The sequence below is a fragment of the Diplotaxodon limnothrissa genome, linkage group LG17, assembly GCF_057381915.1.
Source record: "Diplotaxodon limnothrissa isolate DT_005_m linkage group LG17, D_limnothrissa_male_GT1.1, whole genome shotgun sequence".
Taxonomy (NCBI): domain Eukaryota; kingdom Metazoa; phylum Chordata; class Actinopteri; order Cichliformes; family Cichlidae; genus Diplotaxodon; species Diplotaxodon limnothrissa.
In genome coordinates, this window is record NC_140612.1 from 41,067,037 (window position 1) to 41,086,890 (window position 19,854).

At 44.5% G+C, this 19,854-nt stretch overlaps 1 protein-coding gene across 1 annotated transcript in view; it reads right to left on the reverse strand.

The window, feature by feature from the left end:
• Window positions 1-19,854, reverse strand: part of nek7 (NIMA-related kinase 7) — a 63,753-nt gene that overhangs the window by 36,146 nt on the left and 7,753 nt on the right. Inside the window, exon 2 of the mRNA XM_085375936.1 lies at window positions 3,258-3,345. Within this exon, the coding sequence (XP_085232062.1) occupies window positions 3,258-3,317 (60 nt within the window). The 5' untranslated portion in view covers window positions 3,318-3,345. The remainder of the gene's footprint in view (window positions 1-3,257; window positions 3,346-19,854) is intronic.

The window sequence follows — 19,854 nt, forward strand, 5'->3', positions numbered from 1 at the left end:
GAGCGAAGGGGAAGGTGTGCACAGGAGAGACGGGTGAGGTGCTTTACAAAGAAGAAAATTAACTCGTCAAAATAGAACAACTTCAGATCCAAGTACAAACTTAAAGGACTGGTAAATGTTTTTACATTTTTACTTAGTGCTACTGCACATCATCATCATCATCATCATCATCTGGGTCCACAGTGACTACAATGTAACCACAGACAGCAGTGTAATCATAAATAGGCTATTTTTGCAATTAGTTCATAATATTACTACAGCAGGTATCAATAAAAAAGCAGCCTGACTTTGAATGTCGCGCTATTGTTGTTATTTAAATAACTGAAACTAAGTTTTGAGCTCTTCTAAATTTTGGCCCAAAGATTTTTAACTGTAAATGTTTCCAAATATTGACTTTTAGTGTCCCCAATTACTGATAATCAGCAACATCAGTGTTGTTGTCTAAAAAATAAAATAAAATAAAACATACTGGTCAACTCTCACAGCACGCTCACATCATTCACATTATTCCAGCTTGAGGACAAGCTGCAGGGCATGAAGATAAAGTGGCAGCTGTGCAAGGCATTATGGGTAACGCCGGTGAGGGACAGAATGTCTCGGGTATAAAGGTGACACACAGCCACCACGAGCTAGCAGGGGGACTGCAAAGGAGAGAGGAAAGTAGAGCGAGAGACAGACGGGGAGCAGACAGACAGCTCATTGGAGGAGGTGTGATATGGGCTGCCCGATAATGACACCGTTGCCAAACACAACTGACAAGACACATGGAGAGTGGAAGAGGGAACGGGAAGACGGGATAAAGATAGGGTGGGGGGCAGTGGGGGACAAGCAGCAGAGAAGAGAGGGCCGACGTGACAGCCCAGCAGTGCCGACGGCTGCCACAGAAAGGCCAGCGGCAGCAGAGAGGTGATGTCTCACATGGAGAGAGACTGAGAGGCACGCAGACGCCGGGAAAGAGAAACTCGGGGCACAGACGTACGAGGAAGGCTAAAGTTGAAAGCTCGTCACTCTGCTCTGGCATGCTATCCTGCAGTGAACAGCTTTTTAGACAGCAGAGGTTTTCAAAAATAGACTCCAGAGTTAATAATCAGTGGGTGCACGTCTCTTTGTTGTGGATGTGGAGACTTAACAGTAACACCAGAAAAATCAAAGGCAAAAAAGGAAGAAAGAGAAAATGACCTGCGACGCGGACACCAGTGAAAAAGTAGAAGAAGACCAGTTCACAATTATAAAACCAAAACTCTTCATCTTGTTAACATAATATAAAAATGAAAAGTGCATATATTAAAATAACTAAGTTATCAGCTAAGCCCTCCAGATGTTTAATCCAAGACTCCATGAATACACTTTCTTTCTCACCACTGTCCAGATGTTGGCTGTGATGCAGAGCTTTGTCATCAGTAATGTCAGTTTAATCTCAAAACAGGATAAACAGGAAGAAATACGGTCTCGAGAGATCTCGACCAAAATACTATCAGACTGTGCTGAGGACAACGTCATTTTCACACGAAAACAGTGTTTACAAAATATGTGGAATTAGCTCGGCTGTAGTCCAAAACAGACAGAGACGGATATACGATAAGACAGCCAGGAACACAAGAAGAGACAGACACGGCAACTAGCAGCCCTGCGGTGAGGGGGGGGGGAGCGACTCCCACTCTCACCAGTCACCAGCCCCCTTGAGAAAGCACCATGCAATATTCATCCTCAGCCAGTCAGCCAGCGAGCCAGGCAGGCAGTCAAACCGGCAGGATTCACCCCAAAGGTGCTTCTTCTTCTCCTTCCACACCACCTTGTCTCAGCGCTTACAGACAGATCTGTGTCTGTCAAACTCTGCAGTGACGATCAAACTCCGGGGGGATGGTGGTGGAGGGAGGGGGGGGTCCCCACTAACCCTCCCACTCACTCAAGAGCAAATGCACCATTAAAAATGCACATCTTACCAGCTCATCTCGTTTAACTAATGCATATGCATCATACCTCCAGGACCAAGAGAAATTATATTGCAAGTGATACAGAATATCCTTCATCACATATACAATTCAGATTTCTCCAGGAAGAGGCTGGTAGGGGTTTTTTCTCCCTTTGCTGCCGAGTAGACTGAACCTTAGGAAAACTGTGAAACGGAGGACTTGTTGAAAGACACCCATCTGGATGCTGGTTAGACAGTCATCTGCATAATCTGACTCCATCTTCCGCTGAATGTGGAATCGGTTCAAACATGTTCTGTGAGACTGAAAAAATGATGCAATATGGAAAGTTCACCGTGCTCCCGAGTACCTAAGCGAAAGAGGTGAGCCTAGAATTAACACTGATGTAAACTGCTGGAAATAGATGGAACAACACAGAGCGAGAGAGAAAGAGATCATTAAGACTGAACAACAACACGTAACGAACTGCTGGGAGATCAGCTGGAGATCTACTGTATGTGTGCGTGGGGGGACAGTTGCCTAAGTCAAATTAATTATTAGCGCTTTTATCTGACTTTCTTCTGTGTGCAACCCAATTATCCTTAATTTTGCAATTACAAATCTCAGAATAATCAAGCCCCTTGGCAGTTCCAGTGTTAATGTTGCCGTGCCCTTGCATACGCATTGAAAAAATAAACAGATAAAATAATGAAACAAAAACAACAACGAGTACGGAGCCTATTTTTAGTGCTTCTTTCTCAAAAAGATTCCACGTTTACTCAGGGGCATATGGATGATCTTCTTTGTTTAAAGTTTATTCAATACTTATGGAGGCAAAAACATCCTTCTGTAAAGAAATCAATGCGCCTGAAGTTGGAAGACGATATTAAAATCCAACAGCGGCCTGATCTGCACAGAGCAAACTTGAGTTGTATCGAACCGAAAGAGGCTTGCGAGGAGGCCGGGCTCCGCCAGCCTCCAGATCTCTGATCAATAGTAACAACTCAACATTCATCCACTGTCTGTCTTACACAGGCTACAGAGGTCTGAATGAAGATCAGGCTGAAAGATACATCTTGATTGATGCAGAGAGAAGAGATGAGCAGGAAATATTTACAGTTTAAAACAGGAATTAGGAGGAATACAACAGATGAAGGAATTTCCCATCATTCTTCAATCTATAATCAAACTAAACGGCATTGAACACATCTGTTAAATAAAGGCTAAGACAGGTGCTGACCACAGGATGCCGAGGCTGAGTAATTCCATTTTTATCTTAGTCTGCATCCTACTTCAGATCCTAAGTCCTTCTGACTGGTGTTGCAGTGTGCATCTGTGTGGGGTTACCTGGGGTTGAAACACTGGCACAGCTGCTTGCTGTCCTTGTGGCTGCGTGTCCATATCCATGGTGTTAGGAGCTTGATCCCGTACACCTCTGCGAATCACACAAACAAAACAGGACTCACGGTTAGACGATGCAACGCTGATCATCAGGTGAAACAAAAGTCGATCATTTCCCTTCAACAGTACGATTAAATTGTATTCAAATGTGGAGCAATGTTCGTTCTGCAGCATCAAACTAAGGAGTGACGGTTGCCCCGGTGTTGAGTTTCAGCAGCTGAAACCTAGGTCACGTCTTTGGATATGATACTCTTTGTCTTTGCTTGGCATTCTCCCAAGGAACCTTTCCTGGGAATTGCAGGTTACACCAGTTACTGGTTTAAGCAATTCCACTTTATTTTTTCTTTTCCGAGAAAATATAAGTCACCTCAGGGTGAGGAGGTGCAGTATGTATATATGCCATGTTTTTCTTTAATTGCACGTCCTGGCATGTGGCTTAGAAGGAAGCTACTTGCCTGAGCAGCACAACAAGTTGCTTGCCTCATCGTCACAGACAATGCAATAATAGAAAAAAAAATCACCTGAATGAATAATTTACAGCTTTAAAAATTACGATGCACAATTATATTCACACTTGAAATTAGCTTATGATTCCAGTCTACACTCACCGTTTCTAAATTAACACAGAATTACTTGTGATTTACACGAGATACCCGCCTGTTTAACACAAACCGTGTGCCATCCACGAGGCAACACATGAGGTGAGATATTTGTATGTTTTCAGCATCACAAAAACGTAGCCAAGGACAAGCGTGCACACACACGTGCACACACACGTGTACACACACGTGCACACATGCAGACTGCTCGTTGATAGGAAGCAAATGACTAATGATTAGGAACAGAGGATAAAAGAAATACCAGGAATTACAACTCAACCATGGTTTTGTCTTCTTAGGGACTTATTCACAGGAATAGCACTCAAGCGGACACGCACGCACGCACGCACGCACACACACGCACACACGTAAAAAGAAAAGTTCCACACAGGAGGGAAAGAAAGCACACTTCACAGTGGGCCATTTGCATGTTTTTCCTCCAAAGCCGGTTTGCAGATCTGTTGGTGTGTCACTCGTGTATTGGTCACAGTCTCTTGTCTCTGTTGCATTGAGCCTCCCTGGGCCAATTAAAATGTGCCGGTGTAATGTAGATGAGAATAACACTGAAAAGCAGTCTCTGTGTGTATATCAATCAATCATCTGATCAATCGAGCAATTATATAGCTATCTAACCATATAACTGATTAATAGGTTGACACACAGATTCTTTGGGCAGTTTAATATTTTTATGATGTGTGTCTATGCACTTTGAGCAAACACATCATTTGCAATTATTGCTGTGCTAAAATCACAGATTAGCTTTTTCTTGATGTTCGTGTAAGTTTGGAAGATCGCAAAATTATTTACTCAACCCCGTTTCCAATGGATTTACATCGGCTATGCTGGCAATACGACTCTCTTCACTTATGTAATGGATCATTTATTAATAAGGTTGACATTTTTAAATGCAGAACAGCGTTAAACGCTAAATGATCCTGACTCATTAATAAACCTGCTGGAGAAAAAGTATTTTTGAAAACAACCAGCTGTGGTGGTTTTTATAAACACCTGGAAAGGTTGTTTGACTGTTTGACCATCAACATTTCAAGCCACAAACGTGCAGCACCAATAAGTTAAACAGACAGACGCACTCAAGGTCGTTTGAAAAGTCAAAAGGAGGTGAAAATCACCCTGGAGGTCCTAACAGAGCGTTAACAAAGCAGAGAAAAGGCTACATTTACTCAGATACCCATGAACATCTGGACAGAGCCTCAGGCCGCACCGGTACATCAGCCCTACATCATATGTTGCTCTTTTTGATTGGTATCAGAATATTGACCCAGAACAAATACCAATATCAATATCCAACGGTTGTGCCATAGTAATTTTGCACAAGCAAAATGTTCGTAGTGTGAAGAGTTCCTGAAAGGCTGTTGATCTGTGCATCTATCACCCACACTTTAAAATCAGTATCAGTACATCATCACTCAAGAGCTTTTATCTATTACAGGATATTTTAATACCAGGTGAAGTCGGCCTCTTAGTTTGAACGAGCTGCGTGTCGTGACATTTGGATTTCGCGGTCACAGTGGACTTTCGAGTCACCCGCCCAGCTGGCCTTCGCGGCTGTTGCCGTGATTCTTTGCACTTCAGCCCCGCGCTGTGTTAGATTGAGGCTGGCACCCTTCCTTCGCTCCCTAACCATCTTGTGTTTCTAACCGCCTGAGTGTCAAAATAACCGCAGGGCATCAGAGGACGTTCTTTCGCCTCCTACATCCCACGTTAACAAGATCAATTAAGACTGCCACGTTAGATTAACACACACAAGGAAACAACACAATTAACAAATCTAACTCGATCAGGAGGCGTAAACAGGGGAAAATACGCAAACCGTAGCAGTGACTGCGCAAAAACACAACCGGCTTCATCACGCTGACCTTTCATCGCACATTCCTCTTAACTGTTCCTCTCGCTGTCTCGATATCCCCGAAAGGTTGCTCGCCACAGACAGGAATTCCTGACTTTCAAAACACATGGAAGCTCAATGTGCCACTCTTGCTTGCATTTCTGTCATGCGGGTGAGAAATGGTGGCTGCCTTTCTGGTAACAGCTAAAAGCTAAATCCTCTACCTATTCATAGATGTCAGAGTCACATTTGGACCTTTGGTGAGAGACAGCTGCAAATACACAACAGGACAGACAAGCAGAGCCATTTTATGCTAAATATGTAGACACACATACGACTGGCGTTTGCCTGGAATGAGAATTTTACTTTTATTATCGTTTCCTTATTTTTCACAGATCTTCCTTTTACACTGATATTCTGTCAGGCTGACTTTATTACAATTATTTCTGCACAAACATTTTCACCACTATAGATCGTCTATGAAATGTAAATAAACATGTTGTTTCCGAGACGCCGTGAGTCCATCCGAAAGACCGACGGTGTTTTCAGAGGAAACTGAAAACACCGTCTCCGTGCAGACCACCAACCACTCAATGAAAACAAACACTGTTTTCTGACTGCGTTCCATCTAATGTGAGACTCCAGCCCAGCATTCTCACAGTGGGCCCATCACACCGAGGTAATTATATGAAAGAGGAGAAGAACCGAGCGAGGCGGACTGAACAGTTTTATTTGTTCTCACACTTCCAGCACACAACAGATTTGTTAATTTGCCTTTTTTTTTTTTTTATTCCCATCTCAAATCTTGTTTTTGTTTTTTGCATTTTTAGCCCTGTTTCCTGCTTTTACACTGCTGTGAAATAGTCTTGAGCCACGCCTCGTTTCCTTATATTTAGCTTCTTTCATTCCTACGCTTGTCTTGAGCAATAGATTTCTAAATATCTTTCAAAGTTTTCCTCCGTCCTCTGGCTGGTTTTTAACAAATTTTCACTCATTAGCGAGGTTTCAGTGGAAAGGCGGCTGTCATGAAGCCATTCTTAAGGAAAGGAAACAAGAAAAAAGGGCAAAGCTTTGCTAAATTACAGAAGAACTGGACTGAAAATCAGGATTTCAGCCAGTGGTGTTGGGATCTTGTCAAAAATTTATGGAATTATCAACGCAGAAAGTACCAGATGGGATTATATGGTGGAAATTTTGATCCACCATGCAATGCCATCTGGCAGGTGTTTAATTGGGAAGGCTTCAGCATGACAATGATCCCAAACACGTTGGCAGTGCAGTAACACACACCTGTACAGGACAAAGAAAGAAGAAGCAAATAAACAAGCAGACAAACGGGAACACTATCAGTCATGGATTGACCTGGTGGCATCAACACAGCTCCAAGAAGAAGGGCGTTCATTTCAGGAGAAAAACAATGAATCCACTCAGTTTTTTAAAGCTTTGGACTCTTTGTGTAAACGAACATGGCTGAATTTTGGAGCTTGAAGAATGGTCAGTATGGAAGCTCAGAGGGGGCAGAGATCTGCCCTAGCCTACTTTTAACCTGTCTACGAACACAGTTCACCGATGATGGAATGAGGCTACAATACCTGCTGTTAACATTAGATTACGGCTTATACTTAAAGAGTGATTGTGTTGTTGTAAGTCATGTGCATGCAGAGCACTTTGTGTCCACTCTCAGCAGATATGCAGACAATGCAGTTTCCATGACAAACAAAAGGAATAGCTGCTCTGAAGCAGACACGTCATACTAGTCAGGGCAGGCCTTGGACCGCCACATGTTTGCACATTTATCTTCATTTTTATTTGGTATTTAAGAATTTTGTGTTACATTGTTTGGAAAAAAGATCTGTTACAGCTTAAAAATTATTTGAAAAGTTTTGTAATTTTACAAATTTTTAAGAAAAGTTTTGCACAGTAAATGTTCTTAAAATGGCATGCTATACTGCTCAGTCATTTTGCATGTATATACAGAAGAAAAGAATATATTGCGATGCATATCGTTACTGCACATGCTTCAAATTATACCACAATATGGGTTTTAGGCCATATCGCTCAGCCCTAGTTTGATCGTCTCGAAGAATTGTGCAAAACTGTGCAAAAAGAAGTTCCTGTTTGAACAGTGAACCATGTAAACCTTTTACCAAAAGGCTGAGAGAAAACTTCTGTAACATAGTTGACAACAACTTTCCCAACCTTGATAAGAAAAAGCACATCTTCATTCAAATGGGAAGAAGCTGAGTGTAAGTTGGAAAACTGAGTAGGGATAAAGCCGGGATTGTGCAGGAAAGAGAGGGACAGATGCAAAACTATGAAAACTGCCAGCAGACAGAAAAAAGCAGCTTGTTAGCCCTGATGTGCTCGTGGTCCTGAAAGAGTCGGTGTGTGCCACAGACACTGGCACTGGCTTCAGCTCCTCTTTAATCCTCATTTCCTCCTTTCTGCATAAATCATTTAAAACAGGAGAACAGCGAAAACAAAGAGAGCTAAAGGGAGGGAGATGATTATAAAAAGGTGGATCAAGGCAAACTGGGATGGAGGAGGGATGAAGGAAAAAGTGAAGGGGAAGGGTCCTGAAATTTAGCAGTCTCAAAGAGCAGAGTGCACAATCAGCTCTCCATCCCAGGACAATAAATACGAACGCAAACCGATGACCTCGGGTTTAAGAAGAAGAGGAAAGCGATTGGGGGGGGTAAAGAGGAAAAATATAACGTGACACTATCCGGCCCGAGTGCACGATGTGAGAGAATCAAAGGCATCTTTGAGGAGCCAGAAGACGACAGCGAAAGTGCTGGAAGAGTGGTGTCCATGATTACAAGAAATGGAGAAACCTTTGAGTCTGCGCTCATGAAAGCCCACCCCGGGCCTCTTCTCAAAACCCCTGCTACACTAACAGTGATGACACAGAAAGAGGAGAAGAGGAAGAGAGCCACTAATGATGGAGGGGTCCAGATACTACAGAAGCAGCACACTTTCCAATTCATTCTAATCACTATTCAAAATCATTAGCACAAATGTGCAGGCACTCGTGTTCATTGGACCGTGAGCTGAGAGACAGACAGAGAGGGGTAGAAGACCAATTATACCTCAGCGTGTGAGCCAGGCTTTGAGGTCTTCGAGCAAGACAGTCCAAGACTCGATGGAATAAAAAAAGGAAGTTAGGACATTAGATTGTCCTGAAAAAATCAACAGTGTGATAAAAGGAAAACTGTGGAAAAAAGGCAGCCAAACAGATTACATGCTCCCTCTATCTAGAAATTTCCATTTCCTCATATCTGGTGACAAAAGCATGAAGTCAGTCAGGCAACAGACCCAAACAACAACACCGACACCAGACAGGACTCGCTGTTCAAGAACAAGCAGAGGTTTAAGCTCCGTTTCACATCTACGAGCCATCGATGGAAAAAATAAATAAATAACAACCATAATAATAATAATAATAATAATAATAATCCTCATTTTTTATACGTAGAAATGTGTGCTTGTAATGCTTGTGATGCTGTTACAAACCTCCACCCTCTTACTGGTGGAGCGAGGACAGAAAAATAATATTTAAAAAAGGAAATTAAGACAAAGAACTGCGCGTTGGTCCACCGAGACGCTACAAAGGCCGGCGATCCATAATGTGGCTTGCTGACTATTTATAGTCACGCTTTACATTTTTCACCTTCAGATTTTTATAGCCTCATGATTATTTCACTGCAGAAGTAAAGAGCACAGCACGGTTAGCCGCGCTTCATGTGAGGCCTAATCTGATTTATTTCCCCACGATCCAGCGCTCTGCTTTACACGTACAATCCACCTACTGCAGCCTCTACATAACACACTTTCATCCCACCTCCATGACCCAGTAATCCCATTAACGACGCGGGACTCTCCTCCGTCTTCCTGTTTGTTTGTGCGTCTCCCCGCGCACGCACACCTGTGCGTTTGTATACCCGCGCATCTCGTTTTCATTTTCCACCACTGTCTAAAGATGTTCACCATTGAGGAAAGAGCTCAAGCACAAGCAGGTGTCAGCCACTCTCCTCCTCTTTATCCATGTCCCTTGCTCTTCTCCTCCTCCCCACCTCCTCCCCTTCGTGCTCCGTCGCTCCTGTGTGCTTTGGACACGAGTTGGCACGCGGCTAAAAGCCCAGGCCACCTCTCTGCTCCATTGTCCTACCCACTCTACAGCGGTACTGACGGCGAGGGACCCTTTGTTGCCAGTCTGTCACTTCAGCAGGTGCCTTACAGTAAGAGGCAGGAGGCAGCCAGCCATCCAGCCTGCACGGCTTCGTTAGCACAGAGCACCGTTTGATGTGCTCATTTCATCAGCCGGAGACGGCAGCCGAGGAGGATGCTAATAATCACTTGAAAAACAAATACATTCCACTCAGGCTTGTAAAAGATAAACTCCAATTTCAATGATAAAAGGAGAATGACAGACATTCATGCTACCAACAGAAAAAGAAACTGCCCCCCCCCATGCTAAAGTAAAACCAATTCGTACTGTCAATCACTGAGAATAAACAAGGTATATTGACAAATTGCTGACTGTGTAAAGAAAGACAAAACCGTGTGGGCAAAGTATGCAAAAACAGAGCTGCATTTAAGACAGCTGTGTGATCCCTCAGAACCAGCTCAGTGTGTCAGGGAGCAGGCTGTGTGAAGGAGAGAACCCCCCAGGCGTTCAGCACAGGGGACCCTGGGGGTTTAGGCGCACGCTCACTACATTCACAGCCTTTCAAAACGCTGCACCACCATCACACCTCAGTTAAAATCACTTAGAAACTGAATGCATAACGTGTGAAAGGAAATCAAGAGATTTCATTTAGACTGGTTTGTCTATCTTCAGACTGCGTTTCCCCTCGTATCACTGCATCAACAACGGTCTAATTATGGGTATATTTCCAAGTGTAACTGGTAAACAATTGGAGAATTATAACTTTTTGAGTACCGTTTAAAGTTAAAAACACTCACGTAGCCGGATCGGAGCCAATAGAAATCGTTATCCGTTTGAGAGCACGCATATTTTAGAACGCGGCTCTTTACCACCAGGAAGTTACGCCGTGTTTTTTAACGTCGCCTCGACTGCTGAGTTACTGTGTGACTCTGGATCTGAACTAAAATGCAAAAGTCTCACAGAGTGACCAGAGGAAAGTAAAATGACCGTGTTTCCTCAAAGGAGTCAGAAATAAATGTCTAAATAAAATGTCTCACAGTTTAGTTTCCATTCGTGTGATTTACACAGCAGGTTAACATGTGACTTGGGTCACCGCAGGGGGCGGGGCTGTGCACGTATCAAAACTTATGTAACACAACATCAAGATTTGTTTTTATAAGCGACACTGACTAATCTGAATACCCATTAACTTTTTAAATTTGCATATCAAGCCTGACTCCATAATCTCAGAGATCTCACATGTATATTATTAGAAATGCAAAAAGCATTTAATCCATGAAACAATGGATGGAGGACAGATTTGTTTTTGTCGCCGTTACTGTTTTTAAAAGCCCACCCTCACTTCATGTGCACCAAAATATCCACACCCAGAGTTGCAGACCGCAGTAAGGTGAAGATCCCAAGGCTTTAGGCTGCATTAGTCCCTTGTGGCAACAACTCCTGGTCTTTCACAATGAAGAACAGAGCATTGCGCAGCCGAGCAGAGCTTCCTGCCCTCCAGGACCAACGAGGGCTTTGTTTGTTAGCCATGTCACTGACTGACCACCAAATTAGCTGCATCACCTCTGGCACCAGGATATTGGATGCGACATTCTGTTCCACGGGGCTGTGGCTGTGTTTGTCTGCGAGACCACGGGGCCAACATTAAAAAATAAAGAAATGAAAACACAACGGGGGCAAACGAGGGACTTTCACATTTAAAAAAATAAAAATTAAACAAGGGAATACCGTGCTAACTACTGCTATGTGCTAAATAAGAATCGATGGGACCAATTACTCAGGATTATGTGTTTATCAGTTCCTTTTAGTGCAGCCTGCATTAACAAATAAAACTCACGCCAATGGAAACTGCACAACTTTATCAAATAAAGGCATTTTCTCCTCCTTTGTTAAACAGCTTAAACCCTGCTTAGGCCCATCTCATTTGTTTTTTGAGTCGAAGATGATCACAATCAATAGAACTGGCAAATATACTGGTTTTAATAAAATACCAGTATCTAGCTTTGACAGAGTCGAGTGTTCCTCGCGGAAGCTGTGTTTCCTTTGGCCGAAGCTCTTAATCAAGCACAACACGAGAAACAGCAACGTAATAAGAAGCTTCTTTCAGGCAGCGGGAGTAGACGTGGACGGTTAATCACGCTTTATGTTCATTACACTTTCGGCTTCTAGCAATTACAATAAAACAGCTGAAACAGTCCTATCCCTTAATCCATTTTACAAAGATGCAGTTCGGTTCAGCATCAGTGAGCAGCGGCCCTAAATCATATTTAACGTGTCTGAGCAGCCATGTGACCAAATAATAAAATGATTTTTACCTTTTAGTCTGCCACTGTCTGGTTCTTAGATGACAAGCCACGACTCTCTGTGAGCTGGAGATGGGGGCTGTCATCGTTTTCCTAAGAACTAAACTTTAGCAGAAAACATCTGGAGTCCACTTTGCCCATCATACAAAAACCAGCAGCCTCTCTTATTCCCTCAACGCAGGCTTTTTCCCTTTCACTTGCATAGTTTGATGCAGTTACCCTGTGTAAGCAAAGAAGCTTGTCTAAGAGGAAATGACAAGCACAAGATGTCCAAATCATTAGTAATGTGAGAGGAGCAGTTCCCAGGCATGTCTCATTACATAGCTGACTGCTAAGAGCTCATGTTTGGGACTTTTCTGGGCCCAGGCCTTCTTCCATGCTCTGCACCAGCATCTGTTCTCCACAGTTTGTAATGGAAACATCTAAGACCCTGAACCCACAACAACCTTTACTCAATCCTGGCGCTCGATGAGGAAAGAAAGAGACACACAAACAAACTGTGGTTCACTCAACACATTAATGTCATAAACGTAATCTCGTGCAAACATACGCAGAAAAAAAAGAATGAATATGAAGCTGGAAGCCTACACCGAGCACGCAGTAACAGTGGGCCCAAGGAAACATGGCTCCACAAAAATCAAGCTTTGGTCTGGCTGCGGTTCAGCCCGCTGTGGCTTCTGCGGTGGCTTCTGCAATCTTTAACCAGATCCAGAGCGCTGCTCCTCAATCAGAGGTCAAATACTGCTCTGTTGCTTCACCAGCATGTGAGTGCTTTGTTATGCCAGTGCCAGAACCTAATTGACCTAGGTTTTAAATATAGTTTGTCTGTTTCTGGCGACTATCAGCGAACACACAACATCCTGGTGGAGATAGCGAGACCGCCAGGGTCACCGTGGATGGTCTGCCCGCCCAGCAAGCGTAGAAGGCGACGGAGGGAAAGAAAGCAGAAGAGGGGATGCCGGTCGGGCTCAGACGCTAGGCTACGCAAACATCCACACCGGCCAGCACTTCCGAGCCTTTTCCTATCGAACGCCAGATCCATCACCCACAAACTTGACGAATTGGAGCTACAGATAGCCAACACAAGCTTTGCACGTAACTGCAGCATTATTCTTATTACGGAGACGTGGCTTCACCCGCTGATTCCCGACGCTGCAGTCGAGTTAGCAGGCCACACGCTACACCGGCATGACAGAAACAGCAACTCAGGTAAAAGCAGAGGAGGGGGGCTATGTGTTTACGTGCATAACGAGTGGTGTTGTAACAGCAGGATCATTCACACACACTGTTCTCCTGATTTGGAGGTTCTGGCAGTCTCGTGCAGACCTTTTTACATCCCGAGGGAGTTTACAGTAGTTATTGTGATAGCTGTTTATATACCGCCGGATGCTAACGTTAGCACGGCTCTCAGCCTCTTGCTCAACACCATAAACAAACAACAGCTTGCCCACCCCGATGGGGTTTTTATTGTCGCCGGCGACTTTAACAAAGCGTGCCTAAAGACTGTGCTTCCTAAATTTGTCCAGTTTGTGGACTTTGCTACGAGAGGAGAACACACTTTGGACCATGTCTATTCAAACATCAGGCATGCTTTCAGAGCGACACCCCTCCCCCACCTGGCTGGATCTGACCACCTCTGCATGTCCCTCACCCCCACCTACACCCCCCTGCTGAGAAAAACAAAGCCCCAGACAAAGACAATAAAAACCTGGCCTGAAGGAGCCCTTTCTCAACTGCAGGACTGCTTCTCAACAACTGTATGGGATTTATTCTCCAGCCACAACCTCCAGGAGTACACGGACACTGTACTCTCGTACATCAGGAACTGTGTTGACAATGTCACCGTCAACAAAAGGGTCAGGGTGTTTCCAAATCAAAAACCCTGGATGAATAGCGAAGTGCAATCCCTCCTAAAAAGCCGCAACACTGCCTTCAAGTCAGGGGACAGGGCTGCGTATAGGGCGGCCAGGGCAGACCTGAGTAGAGGCATCAGGAAAGCTAAGGCTGCCTATAGGAGGAGGATTGAAGATCACTTTGCTGACAACGACCCCAGAAAAATGTGGCAGGGGATCAATCACATTACCAACTACAGAAGCAATAACCAGGCAACATCTAGGACTGATGCCTCACTGGCTGAGGATCTAAACCGTTTCTTCGCCCGCTTTGAGACGACCAGGCCCCCAGCTGCCACACCACTTCCACCCGCCCCCAGCACTGGCACACTAACACTCAGGGAGCACCAAGTGAGGTGTGTTCTAAGGTCAGTGAATCCCAGGAAGGCGGCAGGTCCTGATGGAATACATGGAAAGGTTCTCAGAGCATGTGCTGACGAACTGACCGGAGTCTTCACTAAAATCTTCAACCTTTCCTTGTCATCAAACACCGTCCCGCCCTGCCTCAAAACCTCCACCATCATCCCCATCGCCAAGAAGACAGCTGTGGCCAGCCCAAATGACTACAGGCCTGTTGCACTTACGCCTGTAGTGATGAAGTGCTTTGAGAGACTGGTCTGTCAGCACATCAGGGCCGGTCTGCCTCCCACTCTGGACCCCCACCAATTTGCCTACAGGACAAATCGTTCCACCGAGGACGCCATCACCATAGCACTCCACACTGCGCTGAGTCACCTGGAGCACCGAGGAAGCTATGTGAGAATGCTCTTTCTGGACTTCAGCTCAGCATTCAATCATATCATCCCGGAGATCCTGGTCCAGAAACTGTCTCACCTGGGACTCTCCACCCCCATCTGCCTCTGGATCAAGGACTTCCTGACAAATAGACCACAGTCTGTCAGACTCGGCCCCCACCTGTCCAGCACCATCACACTCAGCACCGGGTCTCCACAAGGATGTGTTTTGAGTCCCCTCCTGTTTACGCTCTACACATCCGACTGCTCCCCTACCCATCTCTCAAACACCATCATAAAGTTCGCGGATGACACCACAGTGGTTGGACTCATCTCAAGGGGGGATGAGTCGGACTACAGAGATGAGGTCAACAGACTGACTGAGTGGTGTTCAGTTAACAACCTCCAACTGAACACCACGAAAACTAAAGAACTTATCTTGGACTTCAGGAAGGGCAGAGCAGACCCGGCCCCACTTTACATTCACGGGAGCTGTGTGGAGAGGGTACACTCCATGAGGTTTCTGGGCGTGCAGATCTCTGATGACCTCTCCTGGACTGCAAATACTACGGCGGTGGTAAAAAAGGCCCAGCAGCGTCTCCACTTTCTGAGAGTGCTCAGGAGGAACAACCTGGAGGAGAGGCTGCTGGTGACATTTTACAGAGCCACCATAGAGAGCATCCTAACGTACGGCATAACAACATGGTATGCAGGGTGCTCAGCTGCAGACAGGAAAGTACTGCAGAGGGTCATCAACACAGCCCAGAAGATCACTGGCTGCTCTCTGCCCAGCCTGGAGGTCACTGCAAACTCTCGGTACCTCAGCAGAGCTGGCAATATCATCAAGGACCACTCTCACCCCAGCAACCAACTGTTTGAACTATTACCGTCAGGCCGACGGTACAGGTCACATAAAACCAGGACAAACAGATTCAGGGATAGCTTCTTTCCCAGAGCTATCACCGTAGTAAATAAGCACAAAAACAATTGAACCTATTCCATACCGTCACTGTCATTATATTATGCTGCTATTCATACTGTCATCATATTAATGCTGCTATCCTGTATATATTGTACATACTATTGTTTGAGTACTTACGATTGTTTTTTTTGTACTTTTTATATTTTACATTTATATTTATTATTGAAACTTGCACCAAGGGAGTGGCACTCCAATTTCGTTGTACTCTGTACAATGACAATAAAGGCTATTCTATTCTATTCTATTATCAAGCTGCCAGGGAGGGCGACTCTTTAAGCTGAAGCTGCTTCTACCAGCGCAACAGATTCTGAATATGACGATTGTAGACTGTGAGATGATTAAAAATGGGGCTGCAGTTAGAAAACCAGGTTTAACTCGGTCGCAGCCGTGTCAACAAGTTGGCACAGAAAATAAATCGGAATAAATCAAACTATATAAAAGCAGCACCACATTTCTGCCCGGGTATATCTCAAAATAAAATACGTCCCGGGGCTAGCGATATCTCCACTTGGGCGACCAAAATCTATCTCATCCCTGCCCCTCGGGCCACCATATAGCCCGACGGGCGGGGCTGAGATAGATTTTGGTCGCCCGACCGGAGATATCGCTAGCCCCGGGACGTCCGGCTAGCGATTTTGCGAGCCCTGTTTCATTTCTCTCCTCACAACTTCTCCATTACATGCAAGTATTTCAGGGAAGACATGTATGTTCTGTCCTTTTTTAATGCAGCAATGCAATCAAGTAAAACAAGCCTGGTAACGCCATTTGACCCATGTTGTGAGCAGGCTGCAGTACACCGACTGTAGTCGGCAAAAACTCCCAATTTTGGTCCCGATATCATATAAAAACATAAACTTGCACATGAGAATAAAACATGCACAGAAGCATAACTACACACACAAACATTTCAATGTTTATTTTTATTCCTCAGGCACTCGTCCTTCTTTGCATGAGCGCATTACCTGGCACGCCGACAGAGCATCGCTGTATGTGAGTATGTGTAAGGATCTGACGATCGGAGAATACCGTTACCCCTAAGGGGTCGCACCTCTCTCCGTTCTCGCCCTCCTCCCTTATGCCTCCTCTCTAGTCTGTGCCTGAAGGGATTTCCCTTTTCAGTTCATGAGAGATGTCAGACCTGTTCCACCATCCCTCACACGGAGGCTGGACTGTGCCCTATATTTACCCAGCATCTGTAAAACTCCACAAATCAGCCTCATTTCTAGAAATCAAAGCCAAGCGGAGCTTAACAGAATGACAGCTGAATCAAAATGCCCTCGACTCATCTTCATGCAACAAATGTATCCGATTACTTTTCACACCGAGCGTCACATGCAGGAGTTATGAACTGTTGCACACGATACCACTGTGTGGAGATTAAATTAGGAATTCCTGTTGTTGTGTTTCATTTATAAGAATTGTTTGGGATTCCACTCAACATTAATTACTAGCCAGTAGAGCTGTGTCCCATCACACTGCAACATAAATATATGTAATGTGATCTTTAACATTTCTAAAACTGAGCGCATGTGCGTATTCTGGGATTATTTGATGAGCATCACCTCGTGGTCCTGTCCAGGATGACAGTTACACAAAGGCTGACAAAGGTCACTTTATTCTAACATTTCAAATTATTATCAAATTTACTGTGAGTGCTTTCATTCATGTATGTTAACTGCACAAACACAACCACAGGCATACAGCTCCAGGTCTGGAGGTCTTTCAGACATCACTCTGGTCACTTTAACATTAGATTGGATCAGGATCTTGAGCTTTATTGTGAAAGGTTTATGTGGATGCTTTTACCATCGTTGTTGCTAACGACAACGCATAAAAACAGGCGCTTGTCCGTCCGTAGTGTGGTGATATTAAATATAAGAGAAAGAGAGAACTTTAATGAATTAATATAACCGCTACAGTGACCATCAAAACCATAAAAAAATATTGCCATAAACAGTTTATTTTGCGACACCACGAAACAAACGATAGAGTAAAATGAAACGATAGATGTTTTTTTTATATCGTCATCCGATATATATCGTTATATCGAACAGCCCTACTATAAGGCGCACTGAAAAACCTTTAATTTTCTCAAAAATCGACAGTGTGCCTTATGTATGAATTCTGGTTGTGCTTACTGACCTCGACCCGGATGAACGCTAACTTTTTTCCACTCGATAAAAGTTAACGTGAAGGTTCCTGATGGTTAGAGACAAATGCAATCGCATGGCAGGATGCTGTAAACGGACCAAACTTCAGTCAGGAGAACAACTGAGATAATCCATCCACAATACCAGGTTAGCTTAATGCACCTTATGGTCCGAAAAATACAGTACATAAAAGATGGGTGCGACATCTGGGCTGCTAATGCAATCAAGCTTTGTTAGCAAGCTAAAAGTATAAATTGCGTAGGTGTTTAGCAGACCTGGCACAATCTTTCACTCTTTTGCATGTAGTATATCTGATACTTTACCAAAGTCAGGTTTATTTATACCAGAATAGAGTTGACAATATTCCGAAAATGAAAATGTCAGTTACCGATATTTGCATAGAAAGACTGAAGCAAAAGGGGAAAAAAAGGAGAGATGGAAAGAGAGAAGATCCCCAACAGGGGTTGAAAGCAGCTGAATCAGATAGGTCTTTCCTGCCTCTTTCTTTCACACATTACAATATTAATATTAATGAGACTTCCTGTTTTTCCCACCTGTTTTTTTTCCTCCCTCAGATGATTTGAACATAAAAAAACTTAAAAAGCGCAAATTCCAGGAGTTGCGTATCACAGTTTGACCTGGAGCCACACAGCAGACACCAACCATGACAGACTCGCTGTTCAAAGCACGCGGGAGCTGCTTTCATCAGGGTATCCTGGTGGGGTTTTTTTTACAGTTTGACACCACCAGCCCATGCCATCTGCCTTTTTCTAAAATCACAACTTCAAGATGAGCTTTCTGCTTGTGTGTTGTTTTAAGGTGGGCTTCACAACCAAGGCCCAGCGTCACGCAAGCTTTTCCTGCTTTGCTGCTTGCTGGCTGCTGTTTACAGCCAAGCCTCGCAGTGTGGTGCAATGTTAAATATTCACTGTTAAACTGTCAAGCCAGAACTGCTTGGGAACCCAGCCAAGCACTCACAGTTCAGCAGCATCGGATTCTCCTCTTCTTCAAACATAACCAAACCAAATCAATCACTCTGTTTGCAGCCAAACCAAAAATCAGATCACGTTACCTCCCTCCTCCTGCCACACGCCTACTTCCTGATAGCCTCGGCCTACAGGGACCACTTTATTCAGCCTTTTCCTTCATTTATAAGTAAACACATATTCTTTATCATAAATACTAAACACATATACATTAACACTCATCATTTGTACTTTAAAGAACCCGTACTCTAGGCCCGAGTAAGCCTCTGCTGTCTCCCGACGTCTGCCATCAGACATCTGTAAAATATTTTATTTGATGCCCCAATACCACACTGGCAAAGGTCTCTCATCCTTGACTTGGCAGGACTTCTGACAGAGCCAGCCGGCAGTGCCACGCAGGCCTAACTCCTGCTGCTACAGCTTCCTGCTGCTCTGGGGGAGTCAGGCTGCGAGCCTCCCAGACTGTGGGCCAGACAGGGCAGGAAGGAGGAGACTGAGGCGAGGCCCCAGGTAGAAAGGACTCCCAGGAGAGGTAAAGCAAGAACAAGAGGACAGAGTTGAGACATTTCCAGTTAAGATGTGTAGCACTGCTGGCTTAATCAGTCTGTTAAAGTGACAACATCCTGATAGAGGTTAGCTTTACTCAGACATGCCTGCTTTTTGAGGGGAAGATAAACAGATAGGACTTGTTGTGGTTTAACAACCCTCATGAAGTGAAACCACCATGCTTTTAAATGTGTACTTCTCGCCGTCATTAAGAGCAGGGTCTCTGTGTGTGCATGCACTCAGACCGATCATGTCTGAATGTGCGCCTGAGTCGATTGTCTGCACCAAGTCAGACCCGCTAACATTTGTCAACATGGCACACGTCTGACAGCACGCC